Source organism: Sebastes umbrosus, chromosome 6, assembly GCF_015220745.1.
Source record: "Sebastes umbrosus isolate fSebUmb1 chromosome 6, fSebUmb1.pri, whole genome shotgun sequence".
NCBI lineage: Eukaryota > Metazoa > Chordata > Actinopteri > Perciformes > Sebastidae > Sebastes > Sebastes umbrosus.
The window spans coordinates 31338269-31364563 of NC_051274.1; the positions used below are offsets into that span (position 1 = coordinate 31338269).

General features: G+C 39.6%; 1 protein-coding gene across 3 annotated transcripts; it reads left to right on the forward strand.

The window, feature by feature from the left end:
• Positions 1-274: 274 nt before the first annotated feature.
• On the forward strand, positions 275-26295 carry pik3cd (phosphatidylinositol-4,5-bisphosphate 3-kinase, catalytic subunit delta). 3 transcript variants are annotated; one of them, XM_037773449.1, is made up of 23 exons: positions 275-630; positions 2351-2562; positions 3269-3497; positions 5748-5980; positions 6199-6375; positions 8193-8348; positions 9826-9915; positions 12036-12257; positions 14858-14954; positions 15519-15649; positions 16338-16388; positions 16484-16651; positions 16933-17054; positions 17146-17289; positions 17879-17978; positions 18071-18237; positions 18745-18851; positions 19535-19613; positions 19718-19885; positions 22348-22471; positions 23343-23488; positions 23584-23716; positions 24526-24663. In XM_037773449.1, exons 2-23 carry the CDS (start codon positions 2422-2424, stop codon positions 24661-24663), a joined length of 3123 nt encoding a protein of 1040 aa, XP_037629377.1. In that variant the 5' UTR covers positions 275-630; positions 2351-2421. The 3 variants fall into 3 exon arrangements, with proteins under 3 accessions (XP_037629377.1, XP_037629376.1, XP_037629378.1); XM_037773448.1 differs by having other exon boundaries at positions 275-610; XM_037773450.1 differs by lacking the exon at positions 275-630 and having other exon boundaries at positions 2422-2562; positions 24526-26295.

Genomic DNA, 26295 nt, shown 5'->3' on the forward strand with positions numbered 1-26295 from the left:
ATTTAGATGTGTAAAAAGTGACAAACAGTCCCTTTAAATTTAAAAAAAATAAATAATAATAATAAAATGTAAAGCAGCTCATCTTCACACCTGGAAGCTGCAACTGACTTTAAAAATGACTGAAATGATCATTTATCAAAATAGTTGCTTGTTTATTTTACTGTCAGTTAATTGAGTAATTGTTTCAGAGAAAAAAATAAACACACACCCACCAGGGCTGCAGGAGGGCGGGAGTTACACAGAGAGAGAAACATGCACTTTCACTTGGCTCGTACTGTAAGTTTTGTCTGACGGTCCCTTGGCCTGCAGGGAGCTGAGAGACGCAGAGACGCAGCAGCTCAGTCCGGCTTGACTCGACTCAACACCAACACCACCTCCAGCACTGCTGCTGCTGCATGGATGAATGACGGCGCAGCGGACCGACGCAGGGAAACACTTCCACCTCCTCACATGAGCCCGTTAGAGAGACACTGGACTTACAACACCTCCACCTCCTCCTCCTGCTTCAACTTCACGGAAACAACCCGCAGCAGAGAGACAGACATGATGTTACCGCCTCCATCTTCCACTGCGATGAACCCATGAAGACATGACCGGCTCCAACTGACAGGCAAGTCTCTGCACGAACAGGTGTGCCAACATGCTTTTAGCTTGTTTTATCATTTTCATTCTCAGGTATTGTCTTATTTAGTGTAGTATTTATCTCGTGTACTATTTATAGATTTTAAGGGCTGAGAGAGAGTCATCAGGGTAAAATGCATTTCACTGTACACTGTATACTTTTAAATGCATCTGACAAATAAACCTAAAAACTTAATAAAAGTGTAAATTGTAGTGAAACTGACTAAGCAGACAATATCAGGGACCAATTGTTTATTTAAATTATAATAAATACAGTTATTTATGAAAATAAAAATCATAATTTTTGTCTACTATGATATATTCTACAAGTTTTACTTAAATATCACCTTTTATATTGGACTGTTTCTGTGTGCACTTTCTGTTTTCTTCCCCATTGCTGATTTTAAATCATTTATAATGTGTTATTAGAACATCCATGCTGCTGTGCGTAAATTCAGCCAAATGCATGATATAAACAGGCGTAAATCAGCCTACATGTTGTATTAATAGATATCCAGACACTGCAGCTCACTCAGGGGCAAGTTTCCTCTTATACCAAAATCAATAGTGTTGAATTACTTTATGTGCAAACTATTGAAAATTGCACTCAGAATACAATGTTTTCTGTCTGCACAGTCAGCTGAATAGATGTGCACGTTTTATAACAGATTGTTTCAGTGTGCACTTTCTCTTTTCTTCCCCATCTCTGATTTTAAATATGTTTCTCATTTATAATATGTTAAAGCATCCATGCTGCTGTACGTAAATTCAGTAAAATACATAATAATAATAATAATAATAATACATTTATTTATATAGCACTTCTCAAAACAGATGTTACAAAGTGCTTCACAAGACAATAAGAGCAGATAAATGAAGTAAAAGATATGGTAACTGTTAAAACAGAACATCAGACAATAAAAGCAGATAGAGTAAAAAACAAATATGGTAACTGCTAAAACAGAACATCACAGAACATATCAATAATAATAGAAGTGGTAAAATGGTAGGACATGTTCATAAAACAAGTATACAGTAAATATACATGTTATAAACAGGCGTTAATCAGCCTACATCTTGTATTAATAAGCTATCCAGACTCTGCAGCTCACTCAGGGGCAAGTTTCCTCTTACCAAAATCAATAGTGTTGAATTACTTTATGTGCAAACTATTGAAAATTGCACTAAAAATACAATGTTTTCTGTCTGCAGAGTCAGCTGGATAGATCTGCAGGAAGCATCACATTTATATATAAATATGTGTTTTTATGTAGTGTAATGATTCAGTGGATTGAAGTTTATTTTTAATGTGTCTTCACCTCATTTGACCTCTGTGCACCCTGTGCACCCTGTTTCCTGGCAGTAGAGATGCATGAATTAAGTCTAGTGTAGTAAAGGTGTTAAACTGCAGAGAAGCTGATAGCAACAACTCCAAAAACATGCAGAGAAATCTAAGTACTATTGCCTCAGTTTATCATTTTATATCTTTAATTTGCATTTGGGATCAAACAATGCCCTTCAACTACAAAGTTATGGTTTCAGTCAGTCAGTCATTCATGATAAACACACTCTGCATGGGCCTTTCTGGTCCCAATAAAGCGTGTAAAGATTGATCATTCAGGGTTTTAGGAACAAGCACAGTGACACATGTTAATAGTGGACTTATTAACTTATGTTTCCTCTGTGCGTGTGTGTGTGTGTGTGTGTGTGTGTGTGTGTGTGTGGACAGACGGCCGGCCGGCTTGTGTTCCGGTGAGCAGCAGCAGCAGAGGAGCTGACAGTAAATGAGAGGCCGTCACCATGCCCCCGGGGAAGTATGGGATGCAGGAGGAGTGGGAGAAGGAGGGGGACCAGGAGATCGTGATGGACTTCTTGCTGCCGACCGGGATCTTCCTCAAATTCCCCGTGTCTCGAAACGACACCATCAAAAGCATCAAAAAAGTACGTCCCCTTACAAAACACTATGTAATTAATCATATGTAGCTGCTTTTAGAGATCAGACAAACCACTGCCACAACACATAATGTGTCATCATACATTTCATCTGTTGGAAGACAACCCAGTGTTTCTGATTGATTGACTGCAGCACGGCGCTGCGGCTCAAAAATGCTGTTGTTATTTACAATATTTACTCAATATGCTTTTAAGCAAATTGCTCGACATTAAACTAATTAAAAACATCCTGAACAATGCTCGCTTGATTCATCTTGGGAAGTTTTTGATGCAACTGTTATGAAGAAGAAGAAGGAGCTGCAGCAGCTTTCCCCCTTCCTCCCTTCCTTGGTATACACGGCCAGCTCTCTGCCGGAGCAGATCTGCTGTTAAAATGTGAATGTGCCAGTTTCTATGCCAACAGTTCTGCCACTTCAGGCTGTTTGATTTAGCCGTGTAAAATAATGTTGCTCTTGGAAGCTGTTAAGATGATTAAGAGATTAAATGTCTTTCCAATCGGGGTGTGTGATTCACAAAAATGTAAAAAAAACTGGTTTGGTTATCATTTTAGCAAATCAGAGTGGTGACAAACATGTTTTTCTTTAGTTGACACTGGTGTTTTGAATCACTGTTACATAGCAGGCCCGGAGAGCATGCTGTGTACACTTCCAGGTCTATCGCACCCTGACGTGCTGCTGTATATCTCTTGTTTCAGATGGTTTGGAGAAACGCCAAAAGCGAGGCCCTGTTCACTGCACTGGGTGAACCCGACGCGTACGTCTTCACCTGCATCAACCAGACAGCAGAGAGGGAGGAACTGGAGGAAGAGTCGAGGCGCATCAGTGACGTGCGGCCCTTCATGTGTGTTCTGAGGCTGGTGGCGAGGGAGGGCGACCGGGTGGAGAAACTCACCAACACCCAAATCAGCCTGTTGATTGGCAAAGGTCAGCAGCGTCATTATCTGATAGAGCTGAGCTGCTGTGTGGAGCTTTTTAGGTGGTATTGTTGCCAAGTATAAGATAAGAGTCATCATCAAGAAGAAGAAGAGAGTTTTCTCGCCTGGTTGCAGTTTTCTGAATCACTGTCAGCGATGCAAACAGATTATTGGTCGTTTTGGGCTCAGTCGACTAAGATTGCTGCAGTCAACCAGTCGTTTTTTTATGCTGAATGACTCATTTCCAAGAAACTTATGAGCACGTCTTTGGTAAAAACAAGATTTAAAATTATGCTTATAAAGGAGAAACTCAGTTTCAGAGATCTAAATCAACAAATCGATATACGAGTGTTAGTCGACTAAGAATTTCTTTGGTCGAGGACAGCCCTGCCTAAATCGATTAAAGCTGAATGAGGCGAGATTGGAGCAAATATGATTAAAAAAAGTTATTTTTATAAAACGGTCTCTATATCGTGACAGTAGTACATGGAACAGGTAACCTGAAAAAAATCATGTGCCTCTGTGTCCTCCGGTGCTCCTAACGGCATCTGCAAGATTTCACAGACCGGAGGAAAACAAGCAGTAAGAGCTGATCTGAGGTCTAGCTGCCGTCTATGAGAACGGGCTGTCAATCACTCGCAAACTCCGACCAAACGGTCAGACTAGGCAGCGCTGATCAAATATGAATCAATATTCTGTTACGTTAATGCCTATTTCTCTCCTCAGATGTTTTCAGAATCATCTTGTAGTACACGGTTTAGCTGTAAAATGAGAAAGTTTGTGACATTGTGAAATCTGGTGAAGGAACGCCAAGTTCTGGTCACGTGACTGGAGCACAGCCAATAGGAACGCTCTCTCAATGAAATGACCTCTGATTGGTCAAAGTCTCCCATCACGGAGGATTTTTTAAAGCCTGAAAACAGAGCCATGAGGAGGTGCAGAAGTCTAGTTTTCTCTCAGAACACTTGAATGACAATATGCTGATATGTTATTATGGAATTTCTTCCCAATGATGCTAAAAATATACTGACTACTGCCACTTTAATATATTGCCGTTTCACTTCATTATTCAGTCTGACATTGTCTTCATGTTGGCAGTTTTCTGTTTGACACTAACCAATCAGTGATGACATATCCATCCATCCCAGTGACGGATACGTGATCATCGTTTTAAGGAAGCTTCGGTTAGCGGTTGCTAGGAGCATTGACTGTATTGTTATTTCTGTAAGTCGACTTACAGTAACTGGTACAGCAGCATTGAGCTCATCCACTTCTCTTTTCTTTGCAATGTTTCTACCACCATTTTTCAGACAGGAAGGTGACGGCCCCATTCTTAAAGCTGCATCACAAAACTCTGAATGGCTCTTTTCCAATCTTGGAAACAGCCATAGCAACAAGCACACCAGCAGCACTATTAAGAATGGATGAAATGAGGATGTGACAGTGATTCAGAGGTCTGGGACTAGACCAGACTAGACGAAAGCTGCTCTGGAGGCAGAAATGATCCCATTGGCTGAGTGAAAACCTTAATGGACGGTCAACCAAATGACTGAGCTATATAGTGTGCTGCAGGAATGAGTCCTAAAACCTGGAAATGAGTTAGCATTTTAGAACTACAGGTTTCCTCGTCTGGAAGTCAATGGCTTTTTGGTTTACCTGGAATAAGGTCTGTGGTCAACACAGGATTAAGAGATTTTAACGTTTTGTACGTAAAATACATCAGTGAATATTCCACTGTTGAATTTATAAGCTTTATATCTTTGGGGTACAACATATGTGCAGTAAAATCTGGTCTGCACTCGCCGAAATTGAGCCAATGGCAACGCACGACCGCTGCGTGTCCCATCCTCTTTCTATAGGCCTCAGTTTAGTGGTGGTGAAGTCATGAGACCGTGGTGTAGTTAGTTTATAGCCTAACGTTAGCTTTTTAATCTTGCGATTGCATTTACGCTTCAAACATCATAAAAGTGGTGTTCATTTGTGGAGATTATCTTGCAGAACAAAACGTAGCTATCTATGAGCTAATGTAGCTAACTTGAAAATGGAGCACAGCTAAGTTAACCAATGCTAATTCCATCTTTCCGGTTCCAGTAAAATTTTGTATTTAATATTATATGTGGGTCATCCCCCATCTCCCCCCTGCATTTCCTGTCTCTCTCACTATCAAAATAAAGCAGAAATCCCCCTCCTAAAAAAATCTTTTGAGTTCCTCTCACTGTACAGGACTTTTTTTTTACACTTTCATTTTGATTTCTTTCAGGTCTGCATGAGTTCGAGGCCCAGAAGAACCACGAGGTGAACGAGTTTCGGACGAAGATGCGAACGTTTTGCGAAGAGAAGGCTCAGGAGAGGCACATGTTGCCGTGGCAGCAGTGGATGGAATACAGTTTCCCATGTGACCTGGAGCCGTGCTGCTCTCCGCTGGAGAGCAGGAACGCCAAGTCAAAAAACACCAAGAAGATTTTCATCAATGTCAAGTTTGAGGCTAGCGATGTGAGTTGATCTGCTGTTTGTGTGAGTCATATTTGTAAAGGTTGTTTGTGACAAATCAAAGGGTGATTGATTGAGTAAATGTGAGCACCTTTGGAAATCCCACTCCCACATCACAAACACCGACTTCAAAACATCACCAGGAACAGCATGAAAGCTGCATTTTGGTGTGATTTTCTGTAAAGCTGGTGCCTTTATTTGTGTTAATGTGTCTCTCACAGGAAAGCTTCATGCTGCAGCAGGACCCCCAGGACCTCCCGATGGCTCTGGTGAGGAGCGCCCTGAAGAAGAAGGCCACCGTCTTTCGCTCGGTGCGACAGGAGCCCGAGGACTTCACCTTACAGGTCAACGGGAGGTGGGACTTCATCTATGGGAATCATCCCATGTGCCAGTTCAAAGTGAGTGAGCGTCTTTGAGCAGAGCTCAAGTTGTGTGGAAATCAGTGAGCAACTCCGGCTCTGAGAAGTGAAGCCAATAAAGAAGTGTCTTAAACTTGCATTCTTTCTAACAGCCAGCAGGGGGCGACTCCTCTGGTTGCTAAAAGAAGTCAGATTGTATAGAAGTCTATGAGAAAATGAGCCTACTTCTCTCTTGATTTATTACCTCAGTAAACATTGTAAACATGAGTTTATGGTCTCAATCGCTAGTTTCAAGTCTTCTTCAAAACAACATGATGTTCATTTAATAAATTATGGTCCCATTTAGAGTCAAATAGACCATAAAGCAGGGGACGCTTTAGGGCGTGGCTACCTTGCGATTGACAGGTCGCTACCACGGCGTTGTCCGGTCATCATCAAAGTTAATTGTAACATTTTAGTCTCCTTAAAATATCTTATTCAGCGTTGTACTTAGATCCACCCTCTCGTGTCAATTCTGGTTGCAAAAAACCGAGGTGGCAACGGCCAAAAACCAAGATTGCGATTACCAAAAACCAAGATGGTGACAGCCAAAAACCGAGATGTCGACGACCAATAACCAATATGGCAACGACCAGATGGTGACGGCCAAAAACCAAGATAGCGATTACCAAAAACCAACATGGTGACGGCCAAAAACCAAGATGGCGGCAACAAAACATCATTGTTTTGTTGTTAATTGATTTCCAATAATAGATATATACATACATTTGCATAAAGCAGCATATTTGCCCACTCCCATGTTGATAAGAGTATTAAATACTTGACAAATCTCCCTTTAAGGTACATTTTGAACAGATAAAAAATGTGCGATTAATCGCGATTAACTATGGACGATCATGTGATCAGTGGTGATTAACTATTTGAATCGATTGACAGCCCTAGAGAAAGCTAAATTCCAGTCTCTTCAGACCATAAAATCTTTCTCCACTTTGTGTCGGAGGCTCCCACATGCCCCCAGGCTAAACATTAGCCCAGATGTCATGTCAATTTTTTTCCAACGATCACTTTCTTTTTGCCATAAAGTTGTGACTCACTAAGCAATTGGGCAATTCTTTTTTTTTGTGATTGACATAACTGTGGAATATTCATTGCGTTGAAAATGTTCTCCCTTTGGGGGTGTGCCCCGGTGGTTCCCCTGGTGAAGCAAGCGCCCCATGTGCCGGGGCTCGGTCCTTGCTGCGGCGGCCCGGGGTTTGGGTCCGACCTGTGGACCTTCGTTGCATGTCATCCCCTCTCTTTCCCCCTTTCACTGTCGCCATCAATTAAAGAAAAAAACAAAAAACAAAACTAATCTAAAAAAATAAAAAAATCTCCCTTTGTCTTCATTATGTCGTTTTTTAGGTGTGTCATAGTAAGCGTGTGAATACTTCTGCAATCAAACTTCTTCTTGATTTGTATAAATCTGTGGTGAATGATTAAGAACGTATTATTTTCTCAGTGTCTGTGGGTGATTTTTTTCTTTTCGGTGTTGTTGCCTGTGAGTGCGGTCGGTCTGTATAATAGCTGAAGTGATTGTCAGATCAGGAGCGGGGTGAGTCGAGGTTTTGGTGGCAGGAGACTCCACTGTTGACTCTGAAACTACCTGAAGCGGTGACTCATATCTGTCAAGCAGCCCCTGCAGAGAGGAACTGCATCCATCCACACATAATGAGATTTCCGTTGCATTAACCTACAGCAAATGAACAGCCTCCAGGAGTCAACCAGTAGCTGCCTATCAGACCACTGGGAGAATATCTGTGGGTGAGCTGACTGATGTGCTGATCTCTCCTTCTTCTGTCCCCCCCTTCCCGTTACAGTACATGTTCTCGTGTTTGAGAAACGGCCAGAACCCCCACCTGACCATGGTGCACCACACCACCATCAGCAAATACCAGGAGGAGCAGGGCCGCATGTGCAGCCAGGCCTACAAGAGTCGCTCCCTGTCCAGACCTCCTCCTCTGCCCCTGAAGAAGGTGAGAGTTCAGCGGACGGACGCCGTCTTTCATTAACCTAGCAGCAGCTGCTCCTTCCGTCTCTCTCCTCGTCTTCCTCAGCCGGACTTTGGCACATTTTGAACAACGCTGTGCAACACAGTGTTGATAATTTACACTCCACACCTTTGCTTGCATTTACTGTAGTTTAACATAGAGCACGTGTTAGCTAACTGCACCGTGTGTTTTTAAGCTTTTATCTATAAAATCTAGAAATATGAGCGGTAAAGTACAAAGCATTAAATGTTTTCAGACTTAAAATATTAATATTAAAAATACAACATATTAAATTAATCGACAACTATGTTTGATAATCGGTTTGCGTAATTTTTTTTAATTTTTATTTTTATTTATTGATCTCCAAAGGGTCAAACAATCAAGGATGAACGAGCATAATACAAATATGTACCCTCTTTTCCAACTTACCCTCAACACAAAAAACATTCTTCACACATAAGAGCCAAAAACACAATAAACGAAATAAATAAAATAAAATATATAAATAAAAAATAATAAATACAATAAAATATATAAATAAACAATAATAAATAAAATAAAATATATAAATAAACAATAAAAATAAAATAAAACATATAAATAAAAAATAATAAATACAATAAAATATATAAATAAACAATAATAAATAAAATAAGATATATAAATAAAATATACACACATACATACATACAAATATATATACAAACACAAAATTAAATTTTTAAAAAAAAATGATCAATTTGTTTATCTTGCGACTTTAAATAAAAAAAATTGGGCTGCAACTAATGATTACTTTGATTACTAATTAATCCGTCACATATTTATGCGATTAATCAATTATTTAGTTTATAAAATCCAAAGTTGTCAAACCGACGGTCTAAAATCTAAAGATACTAAATTGAAACAGAGAAAAGCAGTAACATTTTAGAAACTGGAACCTGTAAATTGCATTATTGCTTGATGAATTATTTCTGAAGATTAATAGATTATCAAAATTGTTGAGAGCTGCAACGATTAATAGGTTAGCTGTCAACTATTAAATTAATCACCAACTATGTGAACATTTTCTGGTTTCTTTACTCCTCTATGACAGTAAACTGAATATCTTTGATTTGTGGATAAAACCAGACATTTGAGGACGTCGTCTTGGACACTGATTGACATTTTTCACAATGTTTCGGAAATTTTATAGACCAAAACAACTCATCCATTAATTGAGAAAATAACCGACAGATTAGTCAACAATGGAGTTAGTTGCAGCCCTGGTACCTTAAGGGCAGTGTCTTCCAGTTTCAAAGTTTGTTCCCCTTTTTTTACTTCTTTTTTGAAAGTGTATCCATCTTTTGACGTGTTGCCAAACAGGACGCTGTAGCAACAGTTTCACTGAATTCTGAATATATGCAGTTTTATTGTAAAGAACAAGAGATAGAAATCCCCTCTCTCTCGTGTCTCCGTCCTGCAGCAGAACACCTCGTCTCTGTGGTCCATCAATGAGCCGTTCTACATCCACCTGCTGCAGGGCAGCCGAGTCAACGCAGACGAAGGGATGAAGGTTGGTGTGTTTTTTTATCGCGTGGGAGGGGGGGTTGTTGCTCAATGAAAATGTGGCATTCACTTGTTTACCAATATCTCAATTTCAGTTGTAGGAAGAGCGACACGTAAATGACAGGGGGGGTCACATGGTCCAGACCGCACGTTTCCCATAATTCATCGAGGCGGTTGGTTGAAACTTCAAAACAGGAAGTGGGGAGGGCCTATCTGCTTTTTACATCTCATTCTGAGGCCTAGATTCTAAGAAAGAAGACAGACTGCACGCTGTCTCCTCCTCTCTCGCTTTCAATGCACTTCTTTTTTTTTGAAGGCGATGCCTGCATTTAGTTACTATTGCAGAGAGGCCCTGACCTAAGCGTCAGTGTTTGTTAAAATATTTGTTAAAGCAGACAGTAGGCAGAATATTTTTGGCACAGTCAAGTCAAGTCAAGTCAATTTTATTTGTTTAGCCCAGGGGTCTGCAACCTGCAGCTACGGAGCCGCATGCGTCTCTTTAGCCCCTATCCAGTGGCTTTGACAAAAAATGATTTAGAAATGAATAATGGTTATTTCTTTCATTAATCATTATTGTAGGCCTAAAGTGATTCTTACATTCTCCAACTGCAAAAATGTGAAGCCTATACCCTGATAATAAAATAAGTTTTAACATTTCAGTCAACTAAACTGTGTGTCATAGCCTACGTATGTCTACGGCCTGGCACTTATCCTCTAATTTTGCCAATCCTCAATTGCGTTGGCTAGTCTTGAGTTTCCCTAGCTACAGTAGGTTTCCAAATCCAAAAAAGAGAAAATTCTCAGAGGAAAATGGAAAAGACACTGAAAGACATTTCCAGAACAAACACACTAGAAGCTCCTGCTGAAAAGAGCTTCCAGCCAAATCTCCTCAAGACGATTCTTCAATGTCCTGCCTCTCGTTGGCACTTGGGTCCTCTCTGCATTAGACTTAATAGGCAGTGTTACCTTTATTATAAGCCTCAAATACATTTTGCAGCTCCAGACAGATTTTTTTATTTATTTTTTGGACAAAGATGGCTCTTTTGACAGTAAAGGTTGCTGACCCCTGGTATAGCCCCGAGCAACACAACCACCTCTCCACGCCAGATAGATAGAGCCAGAGCAGGAATAAAAAAATTCCATAATAACTTTTCAGCATATTGTAATTCAAGTGGTCTGAGAGTAAACCAGACTTCTGCACCTCCTCATGTCTCTGTTTTCTGCTGCCCGGGTCACAAACGTTCTCATTTTACAGCTAAACAGTGCACTACCAGATATTTCTGAAAACATTTGAGGAGAGAAATATGCATTACAGTAACAGAATATTAATTCATATTAGATCAGCGCTGACTAGTTTGCATAGTAGATGCCATTAGGAGCACCGGAGGACACAGAGGCACATGATTTTTTTAACTGTGTCATGCACTACTGTCGGGATATAGTGACCATTTAATAAAAATAACTTTATTTTAATCATGCTCCATTTCTACCCACTGCTGCTTTAAACGGTGTTTCCCTGTAAACGTCCAGTAATACTCCGTATTCACTTTTTTCTCCTCAACCAATTTGACATAGGGTAGTCTGTTAATGTGTGCCTGTGTTTGTGATTCAGTTTCATAACTAACTGTGTTACTGTTTAGACGGGTTATTAAGTGTAAGTGCACTTCCGGCCGCTGCCTTCGAGCACATCATGACTCATCAAATGTGTCCTCCTGTGACATAATTATCAGTCCTGTCTGCAGCTGGCAGGCAGAGGGTTGAACACACACCCCGGGGGGGAGAATAGCCAGCCACTCGTATATTTTGTAAATATAGATCTTGATTTGGCACAAAGGCGGGAGCTTAATGGCCGTACACAGGATTGAATTTTGACTCTGGTGGTTGTTTATCTATATTTTTTTGGACGGACTAGTCAGCATAGCGCTGAGAGGCGTCGCGGCCTGTTTACGTTATGAATGTGTCGACCCTTTGACTCATAGCCTGAGCGACACAGGAAACTCTGAATCATCTCGTGAAGTCTGTAAATCTTCAACAAACAATCTCACTTACACTTCAGCAACACCTTCATCTTAATCACTACTGTGTGTGTGTGTGTGTGTGTGTGTGCGTGTGTGTTCCCCCCTCCAGCTCGTGGTGCAGGCCGGTCTGTTCCACGGCAGCGAGCTCCTCTGCAAGGTGGTGACGACCTCTGAGGTGGCGGTGTGCTCCGAGCCCCTGTGGGACCAGAAGCTGGAGTTTGACATCAACGTGGCCGACCTCCCTCGCATGAGCCGCCTCTGCTTCGCACTCTACGCTGTCATTGAGAAAGCCAAGAAACCCCGCGGCACCAAAAAAAAGAATAAGAAAGCGGTGAGTTCGAGTCAGGAACTCGCGCCGTGTTTCGGGGGCCCTTTTTTTTTTGTAGAGTACAACTTATGATGGAGCCGGCGAGTGAGCGGTGGGTGTGAATTTGTTAGCAAGCACAAACAGATCTGTTTCCTCTCTCTCTATTGTGTAGTGAGTGTGTAGTAGTGAGTGTGTGTGCTGTGTGGGTGTGTTTTTGCTGCTGCGTCTGGTTGTGCAAGTGTGTTCAGTGGCAAGACTGCGGTTAGCGTTTCATCCGCTTCGGCTCTTTTATCTGTACATCACTCCAAGGATGGAAGGAGTTGACAAACATTTTCAAGGAATTCTAAATTCATCTTCGTAGTTGCAGCTCTCTCCCGCCCTTTTTAGTTTACTAGTCATCGTTAAAGGAGCAGTGTGTCACAATTTTAGGGGGATCTGTTGGCAGAAATGCAATATATATTTGGAAAATGTCCTCACCTTCACATCCCTATAGTCCCCCTAGTCCATGGAGTCCGCCATGTTGCACCGCCATGTTTCTACAGGAGACCAGAACAAACAAACCAAACACTACTTTTCCAACTTTACCAACTTTTTCGTGCTTAGGTCGGAGTCGATAACGTTACTCGCTCCCGTCGCCGCCGCCCTCTCTCTCGCTTGCTTCACCACTCATGTCCCAAGTACACATTCCAGATGGCTCTAGAGAGCGCCATTCGCGTTTTCGCCGTAGCTCTCCAACACACTTGGCACACGGTAGAAGCTTCAGTTGGTTGCAATCTCCTCACCTCTTCGCTAGATACCGCCAGATCCTGCACACACTGTTCCTTTAAGGCCTGTGTTGGGGACAGATTAGGATAGAGGCCTAAAAACTGTGCGACTATTTTGATCATGAATTAATCAATCAATCAATCAATCAATCAATCAACATTTATTTGTATTGCCCTTTACAATAACCAAAAGGTACCCAAAGTGCTTCACATTAACATCAAGAGATAACAGGAATAAAAACATAACATATCATAAAATCATAAAAAAAGGTACATAAAAAGCATGAGGAAAAAGTCACAGTTTCACTTTGCATTGATGATCATTGAATCGATCCAGATCGATGCATCGTTACACCCCTACAGATTAATTAATAATAACAGATTAAATGCCAGTTCATGCCCCTATTAGTAATTTTAATAATAATATGCCAATAAAGGCTTTTACCAACCTTTTGCCATTTTACTTATTATGTTTAAATCCTGTTTACTACACTGACTGAGAGTCGTAGTAGTGACTCCACACACCCACTCACTACGCTGACAAATACAGTGAACAACAACAAATTCCCCTTTTTTTTTGCGGCTGTGGTCTCAGCCAAACTTGTTTTGAAGCGCTGTAGCGGCTGTAGGGCGACATGTCTGATACCCAGGTGTGTTTATGGGCATCAAGGCCACTTCTGCTTTCTGAGCCACTTCTCTGTTCTTCTGCCCAGAAGAGAAGTCCTGCAGACAGACAGACAGACAGACAGACAGACAGACAGAAGTTGAGCTATTTTAGGATGCATTCAGCCTCGATGTGTTTGTTTGGTTTTTAACACGTTTGGATGTTGAAGTTATTTTTCTGCTGATCACTGCCTGGATCTTATTTCCATTTTTTTTTGCTGCTTTTAATTCCAACTTTAGACCTTATAAATGTAACACCACTGGCATGTACAGTTTTTTTTGCCAGAAGCTGCAAAATCCTTCACATTTTATTATTTAACACGATGAATTCTAAAGTGAAAGTTGCCCCGAATAATAGTTTTTATGTCATTAAAATATTTAAGTTTTCTTAATGCTATTTGATTTCAATTCAAATGAATGTCTAGCATTTAGCAGATGTTATACAAGAGAGATTTAATAAGTCAATTCCTTTCAGATCTATTGAAGAAAATCATTTATCTCTGAACAAAAACAGAGGTTGTTGAACTTATTTTTACTTTTGACATATTTAACAGACAAATTACTTCAAAAATAGTAAAAATGCTAAAATAAAAATGAATAAAATAAAAATAATAAATATAAAATAATAAGAATATAATAATTGAATGAATAAATAATAATAATAATAATATAATAAAATAGTTTCAACTTGATGTTGCAAAAACAGAGGTTGTTGAACTTATTTTTACTTTTTGACAGATTAACAGAGAAATTACTTCAAAAATAATAAAAATGCTAAAATAAAAATTAATAAAATAAAAATAATAAATATAAAATAATAATAATATAATAAATGAATGAATAAATAATAATAATAATATAAAATAATTTCAACTTGATGTTGCAAAAACAGAGGCTGTTGAACTTATTTTTACTTTTTGACAGATTTAACAGCAAAATTACTATAAAAATACTGAAAATGCTAAAATAAAAATGAATAGAATAAAAATAATAAATAATAAATGTAACATAATAATAATAATATAATAAATGAATGAAGAAATAATAATAATATAAAATATTTCAACTTTTGTTGATCAAATCCTAATGTATCTGACTGAAAATGAGAGTCCTCTCTCTTTGTGCATGATATTTACTGCTTCCAGATGGTCAAAGCCAGTCAACAAAGCTAATCCTCCTCCCTGTCCCTTTCTCCAGGACTGTCCGATAGCCTGGGTGAACACCATGGTGTTCGACTACAAGGACCAGCTGAAGACCGGGGAGTTCCTCTTGTCCACGTGGCCGTCTGTTCCTGGTACTGAAGGCCTTCCCTTTTCTTACATTTCCTCCTCTTCAAAAACACCTCTCATGCTAAAGACGCCTAGCAGCACCACAATGAAAACCCCACATATTCACACATAATGCGTTTTCCGATGCACTAGATAGCCTTTTTTAAGATGTGGAAATAACATTTGTCTGTTGGTGTCAAAACATGTAAAACTATGGCTACGTGTTTATTCATTATAATGATTTTATCTTTCTCTGCGGTTTGGAGCAGTAAGTTTAACACATGCTGTCACTTCTTTTAGAGATACGGGAAGGATTTGAATATGAAAATGTACTCGCTAAGTAGATAAAACATCTACCAAATAGAGAGCTGCAGGGATGACGTATTTTTGTAGGGATATTTATTAACATATTTTATGTCGTAGAATAAAAAGTTAAAATCTCACAGACCTTATTTCAGGCATCTAAATAAAAACCCGTCAACAGACGAGGGAGCCGGAAGTGCTAAAATGCTAACTCATCTCCGGGGTTTTAGGACTTATTCTTGCACCGCTCTATGGCACATTTCATGTATGACATTTTTTTATCACAGATGACAAAATCGACCTGTTGAACCCGATGGGAACCGTCGAGAAGAACCCTAACGTGGACAGCGCTGCCGGGCTTCTCATTCGCTTCCCTAACATCCGACCACATCCTCTCTATTACCCTCCACTGGACAAGGTACTTATTCTCTAAAGGCTATATTTGAGTTAGGGCTTTCATTGATGATTAATCGCATGATTGTCCATAGTTAATCACGATTAATCACAAATTAAACGCACATTTTGTAATCTGTTCAAAATGTACCTTAGTATTTAATACTCTTATCAACATGGGAGTGGGCAAATATGCTGCTTTATGCAAATGTATGTATATATTAATTATTGGAAATCAATTAACAAACCAAAACATTGACAAAATGTCCAGAAACCCTCACAGGTACTGCATTTAGCATAAAACAATATGCTCAAATCATAACATGGCAAACTGCATCCCAACAGGCAACAACAGCTGTCAGTGTGTCAGTGTGCTGACTTGACTATGACTTGCCCCAAAACTGCATGTGATTATCATAAAGTGGGCATGTCTGTAAAGGGGAGACTCGTGGGTACCCATAGAACCCATTTTCATTCACATATCTTGAGGTCAGAGGTCAAACGAACCCTTTGAAAATGGCCATGACAGTTTTTCCTCGCTATAATTTAGCCTAATTTTGGAGCGTTATTTAACCTCCTTAAACCATGTCTGACAAGCTAGTCAGACATGGTTGGTACCAATAGTTTCCTTTGGTTTTCTAGTTTTATATGACACCAGTATGTAACAATTCTTAGTATTACAGTCAGTCAAAAAAATCCTCATCCGTTTTCAGGTGAGTGACATGGAGAAGAACGGTGATGCAGTTATTGTCACAAAAGAAGAGGTAAGACTTCTCTCTACATCTCACATTTTATTTTGTTTCTTGCTGACCACATCTTTTTATGAATATGTTCTCGGGGTCATTTTGCTCTCTTGCAGCACGTGAAACTGAAAGAAATCATGGACAATAAAAACCACACCGAGTTCTTTGAGGACGAGAAGGAGATTTTGTGGAAGCTCCGCACAGAAGTCCGCGACCGTTATCACGAAAGTCTGTCCAAGCTGCTCCTCATCACCAAGTGGAATCGGCGCGAGGACGTTGTTCAGGTAGAAACGGAGAGTTTTGTTCTTTTTTGTGTTTCTCAGGTGTCTGTATATACAGGTATGGAAACACATACAACACATGGGAAATGTTCAAAATAGATTTAAGTCCTCACAATGTACAGAAATATTGTCTATATTGTCTCATCTTGACTTAATAATGAAGCACTGATAGACTATGTATTGATTTTCGACATAGTAAAAACATGGTAAAAGAGGTGTGTGGGTTTGTCCCACCCTCGTATAATAGCTGTCAAGTTAGAAAATGGTCATTTGATTCTCCTCAGATGGTGAGTTTACTAAGGCACTGGTCGGACCTGCCTGCCATCCACGCCCTGGAGCTCTTAGACTACAGTTTTCCCGACCCAGCGGTCCGTTCTTTCACCATCAGATGCCTCAGGAAGCTCGGGTACACACACACATATTTATATTCATGTTTGTATCCATGTAGAGTTTTTAACAGTGTAATGATTCATGGAACATTTTCTCTGCACACACAGTGACGATGAACTGCTGCAGTACTTAATCCAGCTGGTCCAGGTCCTGAAGTACGAGTCCTACCTGGACTGTGACCTCACCACGTTCCTGCTAGAACGGGCTTTGTCCAACTGGAGGATAGGACACTTCCTGTTCTGGCATCTCAGGTGAAAGACGCAGTCCAGCAGAAAACCATACTTGCCAACTTTGAGACCTTAAAAAAAAGCGACTTTAAAAGAGTGAAAATAACAAAATAATAAAAAGTTAAATATTTGATTTTACCTTTAATTCAGGAAAGAAAACTGAATAATTCTCCCCTCTGGTGTGAACTTGGCGTGTGAATCTCTGGCAGGAACTAATATTCGCCACAACAGCTTTTCACTGCATTGAGCAAAGCCCAACTTTGGGCGCCGCACACTGTGGCGAGCGCAGCTTAAACATGAACTCAAACTGCGCTGTGTCGCGGGCATAGACTGCTCTCTTCAGCCGGGAAACGACAGTTGGTGTAGCTCTATTGTCGTCCGGGTGGAAACAGTCGGGATTATATAGTTCAGTTCCAGAAACAGGCTAAGATAACGAAAAGGAAAAAAAAAGTGTGAAAATTTGCCATAAATCAGGAGAAATACAGGAGAATTGAGCCCACTGGGATGAAACCGGGAGAGGGCGATGAAAAACAAGTATGCAGAAAACACACCGATTGTGACGCGTGCATCTGCAGCCATTTAGTTTGACTGGAGATATTTGTGTTTATTGTAGGTCAGAGATTCACGTGGCGTCAGTGAGTTTGCGCTTTGGCCTGATTCTGGAAGCCTACTGCAGGGGAAACATCCACCACATCAAGCCCTTAACCAAACAGGTAATCTCACAACACTAAAAACAGGCTCAAGCTCTGAAATGTGTCTTTTTGTTTTGTACTAAATCTCGTCTTTAACCTCCACTTCCACACAGAACGAGGCTCTGGGCAAAATGAAGGCCCTGAGTGACTTTGTCAAGTCGGGCTCCCAGAAGATGACTGCGGATGACCTGAAGCTGTGTATCAGACAGGAGTCGTACCTGGAGGCCCTGTCAGACCTGCTGTCACCACTCAACCCCAGCATCATCCTCGCCGAGATCTGGTTAGTGACACACACACACACACACACACACACACACACACACACACACACACACAAACACACACACACACGACAAATTACATCTTTTGATTCCTTAATTGGATTTTCAGGGGCCGTTTTGGTCCCTCTGTAGGTCTGCTGAATTACAAAGTAATACATTTACGTAGCATATTGACGAATCAACCCTCAGTCATTATAGTACCAGTAGACTTTGTTTTATTTTGAATTATACTATATACTATTTTTATACTATTTTATTTTATTTAACCTGTATTTATCCAGGGCTGCACGGTGGTGCAGTGATTAGCACTGTCGCCTCACAGCAAGAGAGAAGCAATCCGGTTTATGGCCCTTCTGTTAGGAGTTTGCATGTTCTCCCCCCAGGGCGAGAAACTAAAAATGTATTTTCTAAATTTTCAAGTGTATTATTATGTCTTCAGTCTATGAACCTGGCGCGGCTATAGTAAAGATTATGTGTGTTTATAATGAGTGTGTTTTCTGTTGCAGTGCAGACAAGTGCAGGTTTATGAACTCCAAGATGAAGCCGCTCTGGCTGATGTATAACCCCTGGGCTCAAGAAGACATGGTGGGCATCATCTTCAAGAACGGAGACGGTGAGATATGAGAACATCTGACACATTAACATACAGCTGCCACACAGTGTTACGCTTTAGTTCACTTTAGTTTAGCACAGAGGGAACACACTGAAGGGTTAAAATACAAGGTTGCACATTTAAGTTGTTTTCACACTTGGTCCCTTTCAGCCCTCCAAACGAACTCAGAGCAACACAAGTGTGTCACAAGAATAGGCTACTTCAGTAGCAAGTTGATGCCAAAATTCTGAAAACATGACGATAGGCCTACTTGTTTTTCTACAGTAACACAGGTATTGTTGGTATCGTCGATAGAAAATGTGTTTGGGACGCAGTAAACTCACTATCGACTAGTGGTGTAATGGACCGTAGTTGATTCGTAATCCGTACGGGTCCACCGCAAATATTAGCAAAATAATTGATGACAAAACACATTAAAAACTGCATTGATTGCACAGACTACCTAAAACACTTTTTGGACCACTTTAAGAGGACTGAGTTTGGTTTGTTTAAAAAGGATTCTATGTGAAAACACCTTAAAATGCACCGGAAAGATCAACATAGCCAGCAGGTTCGGAACGGGACGCCCCCTTTATTCAAAAAGAGGAAGTTTAGAAGTCAAACAGTAGCAGGGTGAAAGTTAGCATGAATGATTCATCTTTTGTGACAATGAAATGAACATTTTTTTTCAATCATCACCTTAGATCTTCGACAGGACATGTTGACCCTCCAGATGATCCGGCTCATGGAGAACTTGTGGAAGAAAGAAGGCCTGGATCTCAGGTACGGTGGGAGCAGCTGTCTATAGCAGCTGGTGATGGTTTTGCACAAGGAGCTCCTCTAGAGTAGATAAACCTGACGCTGTTTATCTCACTAAATACTCACAGGATGATCCCATACGGCTGCTTGTCCACCGGGAACAAGATGGGGCTCATCGAAGTGGTGAAGAACTCCGACACCATCGCCAACATCCAGCGTAACAACAGCAACAGCGCCGCCACCGCTGCCTTCAACAAGGACGCCCTGCTCAACTGGCTCAAATCGAAGAATCCTGAGTGAGTACGACGAGCACACTTTGACACGATCGTCATCTTCTGTAGATACTGTGTTGATCTCTCTAGAAGTGATGACCCTCTTTAACCCCAGGAACCCAATAATGGGTCCATTTTATATATATATATATATATATATATATATTCACACCAAACGCTGTTTTATCCCTCCATCTATTTTCATTGTAGTGTGAACGACACAAACAAACTGAGTACTTCCTGTTTATTGGTATTAATATTCTGACGTGTCTCAGTGCAGTACTTGTTATTTCCTGTTATTACAAAACGGTAAATTATAACAACTACATCATTGATGATGTGTCCAAGTGCGTCGCAAGATGTGTGAAAAAAATACCCAAAAAAGTGCACCAACAATCGCGCCTAAAGAATGGAATTGAAACAAACATAGTGATGTGTGAAATGTGTCACATCCGCCGGCTCTGTTTTGAACATTTTTAGCAAAACACTTTACTTTAATCTTCCCCCTTTTTATTATGTATAAACAGTACTAGTGTTGTCACGATACTGCAGTTTCTAACTTCAATACAATACCTTGAAAAATGTCGATATTTACATTGAGGGCGTGTGTGTCATAGAGAAGAGAGAGCAGAAAGCGCAGCTGGTACCTGTGTATTGATACTGGTGAAAATGAGTTTTGAAACCGTTTCAAATTTTCAGTATTGATATGTACCGATACTTCTAACACTAAACAGTACAAAAGCAATTAATAAATGGTCTATAACACACTATAATGTTTGTGTCAGACATTTTAATTGTTGATTGATTATTTGTCAACTACTATAACTCTGTCAGTGAGGCGTCCATAAGTAGAGGCTGGTGTATAAACAGATAATGAATGACAATATAGTAAAACACAGTTCAATAATATAAGATACTGTGTGTCTTCATAGGGGAGGTTATAATTGTTGACAAATACGCTACATTATTACAAGACTCTGTTATTTCTGTATAACAGACCGTTGCTATGTATAACAGACCGTTGCTATGTATAACAGACCGTTGCTATGGGAGCAGTTCTGATGTCGGACTCCGGAGGATAATTTTTGTGTCAAATTATTGATTCCTTAAGTAAGTAGCTGTGAAATAAGCGGGACATTAATGTACAGCTAGCGGGTCATTGTTGCGGAATAAATAATTTGCGACAATGACCGGCTCTCTGTACATTATCCCTTACTTAGTAAACATTTAAAATGTCTTTATATCTGCTTATAATGACATTATAGTGTGTTATAACCCATTTATTACTTTTTGTATATAGTGCTTTAAAATGCTAAATAAAGATTAGGGTTTTAATGATAATTAACAAATGTTATGGGGACCGGCTTTAAATTCTAGTCAAGATTTCAAGGTATATATCATCAAAACACTATAAAAATGTCTATCGCATATATTTTTCTGTATCGTTTCTATCGCGATTTAGGCTAGGCCTATATTTATTAATTGTATTAATTTTATTTTATAAATTTGATAAATTTGATAAATTGTATTAATTCTATTAATTTTATTTATTTATTTATTTATTTATTATTTTATTTATTAATTAAAATACTCAGAATGTAGTAAGTAGTATTAATTTGTCAAGTATTTAATTCAAATAAATAGGCTTTACTATGTGGTTATTTTATATAGACTATTTATTTATTGAATTACCAGAAAACATGCTATGTCGTGATATATATCGTTATCGAGATATGAAATGACCTATATCGGGATAGAAGATTTTGGCCGTATCGCCCAGCCCTAATTTCACTTAATATAAGCATTGTAATATTAAGTGACATATAAACTTAGCTGGAACACACAGGTAGAGAGTATGTAGTTGTTTTTTCTTGACAGCATGGAGAAAAATACTTATTTTTTCCATCTATGATGGGGGCATTTAAGTTTTATATTTTGAGAAATGCCCCCTGGAAGTATTTACTTCAAAGTATTTTATTGTGTGCAGCTTTTTAAACTCAACTCCGAGTGCATAGACGACCACAAGTTTAGCAATATTAAGTGAGAGTAGATTTTTATTTGGTGCCAGACAGTCTGAAGGTCTCGTCTATTCTAAAAGCTCCTCGAAGAGAGAGAGAACCATTAAATGTAATGAATAAGCCTTTTGTACATCACGTTGACGAGACAGGCCCAGCTGACTGCACGACAGACCAGAGAGGTAATTAACTTGAAACGCTGCAGCACCCGCCCGCAATGGAGCAGAGAAAATTAGTAAAAGCTTAACACAGTGAACCTCCCAGCTCGTCTAGACTGTGAAAGGACGTGACGGTGGTCAATCATTAATCAGCCACAGGAACTGTGAATATTTCATACAGCTGTGAGGAAATCCTGCCTCATGACTCGTGTATGAGTGTGTGTGTAGTAGTTATGCAGGATATATGATGATGAAGTGTACTAAACCCACTCATGCTTTGCTTCCTTATTTCTCTGATGTTTCCTGTCACCAGGGACAAACTGGATCAAGCAATAGAGGAGTTCACGCTGTCCTGCGCTGGCTACTGTGTAGCTACCTACGTCCTGGGCATTGGAGACCGTCACAACGACAACATCATGATCAGGGAAACTGGACAGGTGGGATGCTTCTCATCACATTACAACACTGAAATCTACCACAAGGGGGCGATTAGACATAAAGAGGAAAACGCTGCTGCTGATCTGCTCCATCAGAAAATCATCATCAGAAACACTTTATTGATCCCCGAAGGGAAACTGTATAGTTGCTCTTATATATAAGCACAAAGAAATATAAGAAAAATAAAAAATAAAGGAGAATGTCAAATGTAAATTATGTACGTAATCCTACAATTTATAACATAATATACGAAGAATAATATAAATAAAAATAAGAAATGAGAAACCCCTTATTATTATTTGACATATTTACTTATTTTATTATTATTATTATTATTTCGTTATTTGTTATTGTTGTAATTTTTCCACATTATTACAATTACCATTTATTTATTTATTTATTCATTAATTTATTAATTTATTTATTTATTTCCGTCTCCTCCTTCTCCTCGGACATACCTGCACACATGCCTATGACAATAGCATATCGTGACTCCCCTAGTTGCAGCCCTAATATAGAGTAATATAAATACAATTTAGAAATGAGAATTATAATATATAGAAATATGTGAATCAAACGCACATACAATATATATACAATATATAACCACAGTGTAAATAAATAAATAATGTAGTAGGTAGCAGAATACCTACTACTTAAAATCAATACTATATTAGTTGCTTAATGTTTAAAAGACACAAATTATTCTTCCGAGACGAGGTGACATTTAAGTTGAGTTTTTTAGTCAGATCCGGTCACTTTGGAGTGAAATCCTTCAGGTGACTCATCAGCAGTTAGTGACTCTTTAACCAAGCTGACTGCGGTCAGTGATTCAGAACCAGGAAGTAATTTCCCCCTTTTACTCCTCAGCTGTTCCACATTGACTTCGGGCATTTCTTGGGCAACTTCAAGCGGAAGCTGGGGATCAACAGGGAGCGTGTGCCTTTCATCTTGACGTATGACTTTGTCCACGTGATCCAACAAGGAAGGACGAACAACAGCGAGAAGTTTGAGAGGTACAATATATATTTTATATCAGTCTGTCCGCTGATCCGAGATTCTGTTGGTGTTGTTTAATAACTGATGGCTGATTATTGCGTCATGTCATCAGGTTCAGGGAGTACTGCGAGCGGGCCTATAAGATCCTGTGTCGGAACGGGACGCTGTTCGTCAACCTCTTCGCTATGATGAAGGCAGCGGGACTGCCAGAGCTCACCTCCTTCAAAGACATCCAGTATCTAAAGGTAGGCAGCAATGATGACGCTGATGATGATGATGATGAAGATGATGATGAGGATAAGCATACATACATTCTGGTGACTTTCAAAGAACAAAATCAACAAAACAATAAGCACACTGCAACAGCATTTTTATGTTAAATTTTAATTAAATTCTCAAGAAAGAAAACTGAATAATTGACCGCTCTGGCCTGAACTTGTGTGAATTTCAGGTATAACCTAATATTCATCATTTTTTGTTGGCATGGCCATTTTCAAAGGGGTCGTTTGACCTCTGACCTCCAGATATGTGAGTGAAAATGGGTTGTATGGGTTCCCACGAGTCTCCTCTTTACAGACATGCCCACTTTATGATAATCACATGCAGTTTTGGGGCAAGTCATAGTCAAGTCAGCACACTGACACACTGTTGGGCTGCAGTTTGCCATGTTATGATTTGAGCATATTGTTTTATGCTAAATGCAGTACCTGTGAGGGTTTCTGGACAATATTTGTCATTGGTTTGTGTTGTTAATTGGTTTCCAACAATAAATATATACATACTTTTGCATAAAGCAGCATATTTGCCAACTACCATGTTGATAAGAGTATTAAATACTTGACAAATTTCTCTTTAAGGTACATATCGAACAGATAAAAAATGTGCAATTAATCACGATCAAATATTTTAACAGCCAGAGTTATCAGCTATAATTTCATTATCGGTATGGTACAGAATAATATAATATAATAATAGATTATCTATCGGGCCCGATATATATTGTGCACTTCTAACGAGAATGATAATAATGTTTTTTTTTTTTTATTTTCAAAAGGACTCTTTAGCTTTGGGCAAAACCGAGGAAGAGGCGCTGAAGAATTTCAAAGTGAAGTTCAACGAAGCTCTGCGGGAAAGCTGGAAGACGAAGGTCAACTGGATGATGCACTCCTTGGCCAAAGATAATAGACCGTGAAGAACACTGCACTGAGGAAACCTGAAGAAGACAGACCAAAAATTATGGATTTTAACTTATGGAGATAAAAGGGAAAAAAAAACACAATCAAATGTTATACTTTATTGATGGCATTCAAAGACACTCGGCTTATATGTTTACATCTGACTGGCCTGTCGGTGGTAAATAAACCACTAAGCGGAGGCATCCAAAGATGATACAACCATGGAGCGTCATCTCAACACATTTTCACAATGAAGGAAATCCATCACACTCTCCCGTCAAACGTGGGAACGCCTTTGACTCGAGGACATATCCAAAAAACACGCTTTTTTTTGTATGTGTTAAAATCGCTACTTGAAAACAACCTGCACGTGCAAAAGGTGTTATGAATCACTTAAATAAACCGAATCAGGCTCTGAAAGTTCATCTCACCGCAGGGAGCAAACTGCAAACAGACTTTATGATGACTTTATGACGACGCCGTTCAGTCACAGTTTCACCTCAAGTCTTTTGTACGGTTACGAGCCAAGATGGCTGTGTCATTTCCTCTCATTTCAACTGCCTATTTGCCATTGTGTCTTTTTTATTATTATTTTATTGTATTTTATTTAATTCGGTAGCTCTGGAAGTACGTGTGCAAAGCCATGAAGGATATTTTAAAAAGATATCGTGTTTTACTGCTGTATTGATGTGTACTAATATTGCCTTGGAGTGCAGTATGTTGAGTGCCAGTAGACAGGAAGCATTGTAACATTTACAATTTATTGTAAGGTGAGAACTTTAAATGGGACCTTTATTTTCATAACATCCCTGTGTATTAGGCTGCGTTACCCAGCAGACCCTCGCCAAACCAGCCGATTAGACTGTTGTCAGGCTATTGAACAGGCGTTATCGGTCACTATAAGCCCCATAGATGTGGGTCAATATGGAACCTACTGCACCCAGTAGTAGGTTTTATCATCTATTCCCATGGTAGATCACCAAAAGAAGGTATAAGAGAACATGACAGCGACCTCTAGCGACTGTATTAATTATGACAGAGGCAGAAGTCACAAAACACAGGGTTTTCACACAAGGAAGCTGGAATTTGCATCCCGTTGTGAAACCATCAACGTGTAGTTGTCTTTGTGTTCTGAAGTCTCGCTCTCACTTTTGAAACGTAGTTATTTTCAGCCAAGACACAATGTTTTTCCCTAATCTTAACTGTGTTTTGGTCGCCTAAACCTAAAGAAGCCATTGGTGTTGAAAACATAAAGTTTCATTCAGTTTAACAATGTAAAAAAAATGTAAAAAAATTTTAAGTTTCACTTTTACAACCTAGTAGGCCCCTATTGACCCACATCTATGGTGCTTTTAGCGACCGATAACGCCTATTTAATGGCCTGATAACAGTCAAATTGGGTGCCCAAACAGCTACTACACATAAAGGAATAGTTTGACATTTTGGTAAATTTGTTTTCTTGCTGAGATATAGATGAGAAGGCCTATAGCACTCACGTGTCCATCCGTTAAATGTGAAGCTGGAGCCAGCAGCCTTTAGCGTATCATAGCTTAGCTTAATGACTGGAAACACCTAGCCTGGTCTGCTTACTAGCGCCTTTAAAGCTCACTTATTAACACTTTATAGCTTGTTTGTTTAATCTCTGGTTG

What these genes read in the sequence shown, in the direction of transcription:
- pik3cd (XM_037773449.1), top strand. Translation starts at nt 2,422, where the DNA reads ATGCCCCCGGGGAAGTATGGGATGCAGGAGGAGTGGGAGAAGGAGGGG. An exon ending in CACGTGGCCGTCTGTTCCTG is followed by an intron (nt 14,955 to 15,518) that starts GTACTGAAGGCC and finishes TTTTTATCACAG; the next exon opens with ATGACAAAATCGACCTGTTG. An exon ending in ATTACCCTCCACTGGACAAG is followed by an intron (nt 15,650 to 16,337) that starts GTACTTATTCTC and finishes ATCCGTTTTCAG; the next exon opens with GTGAGTGACATGGAGAAGAA.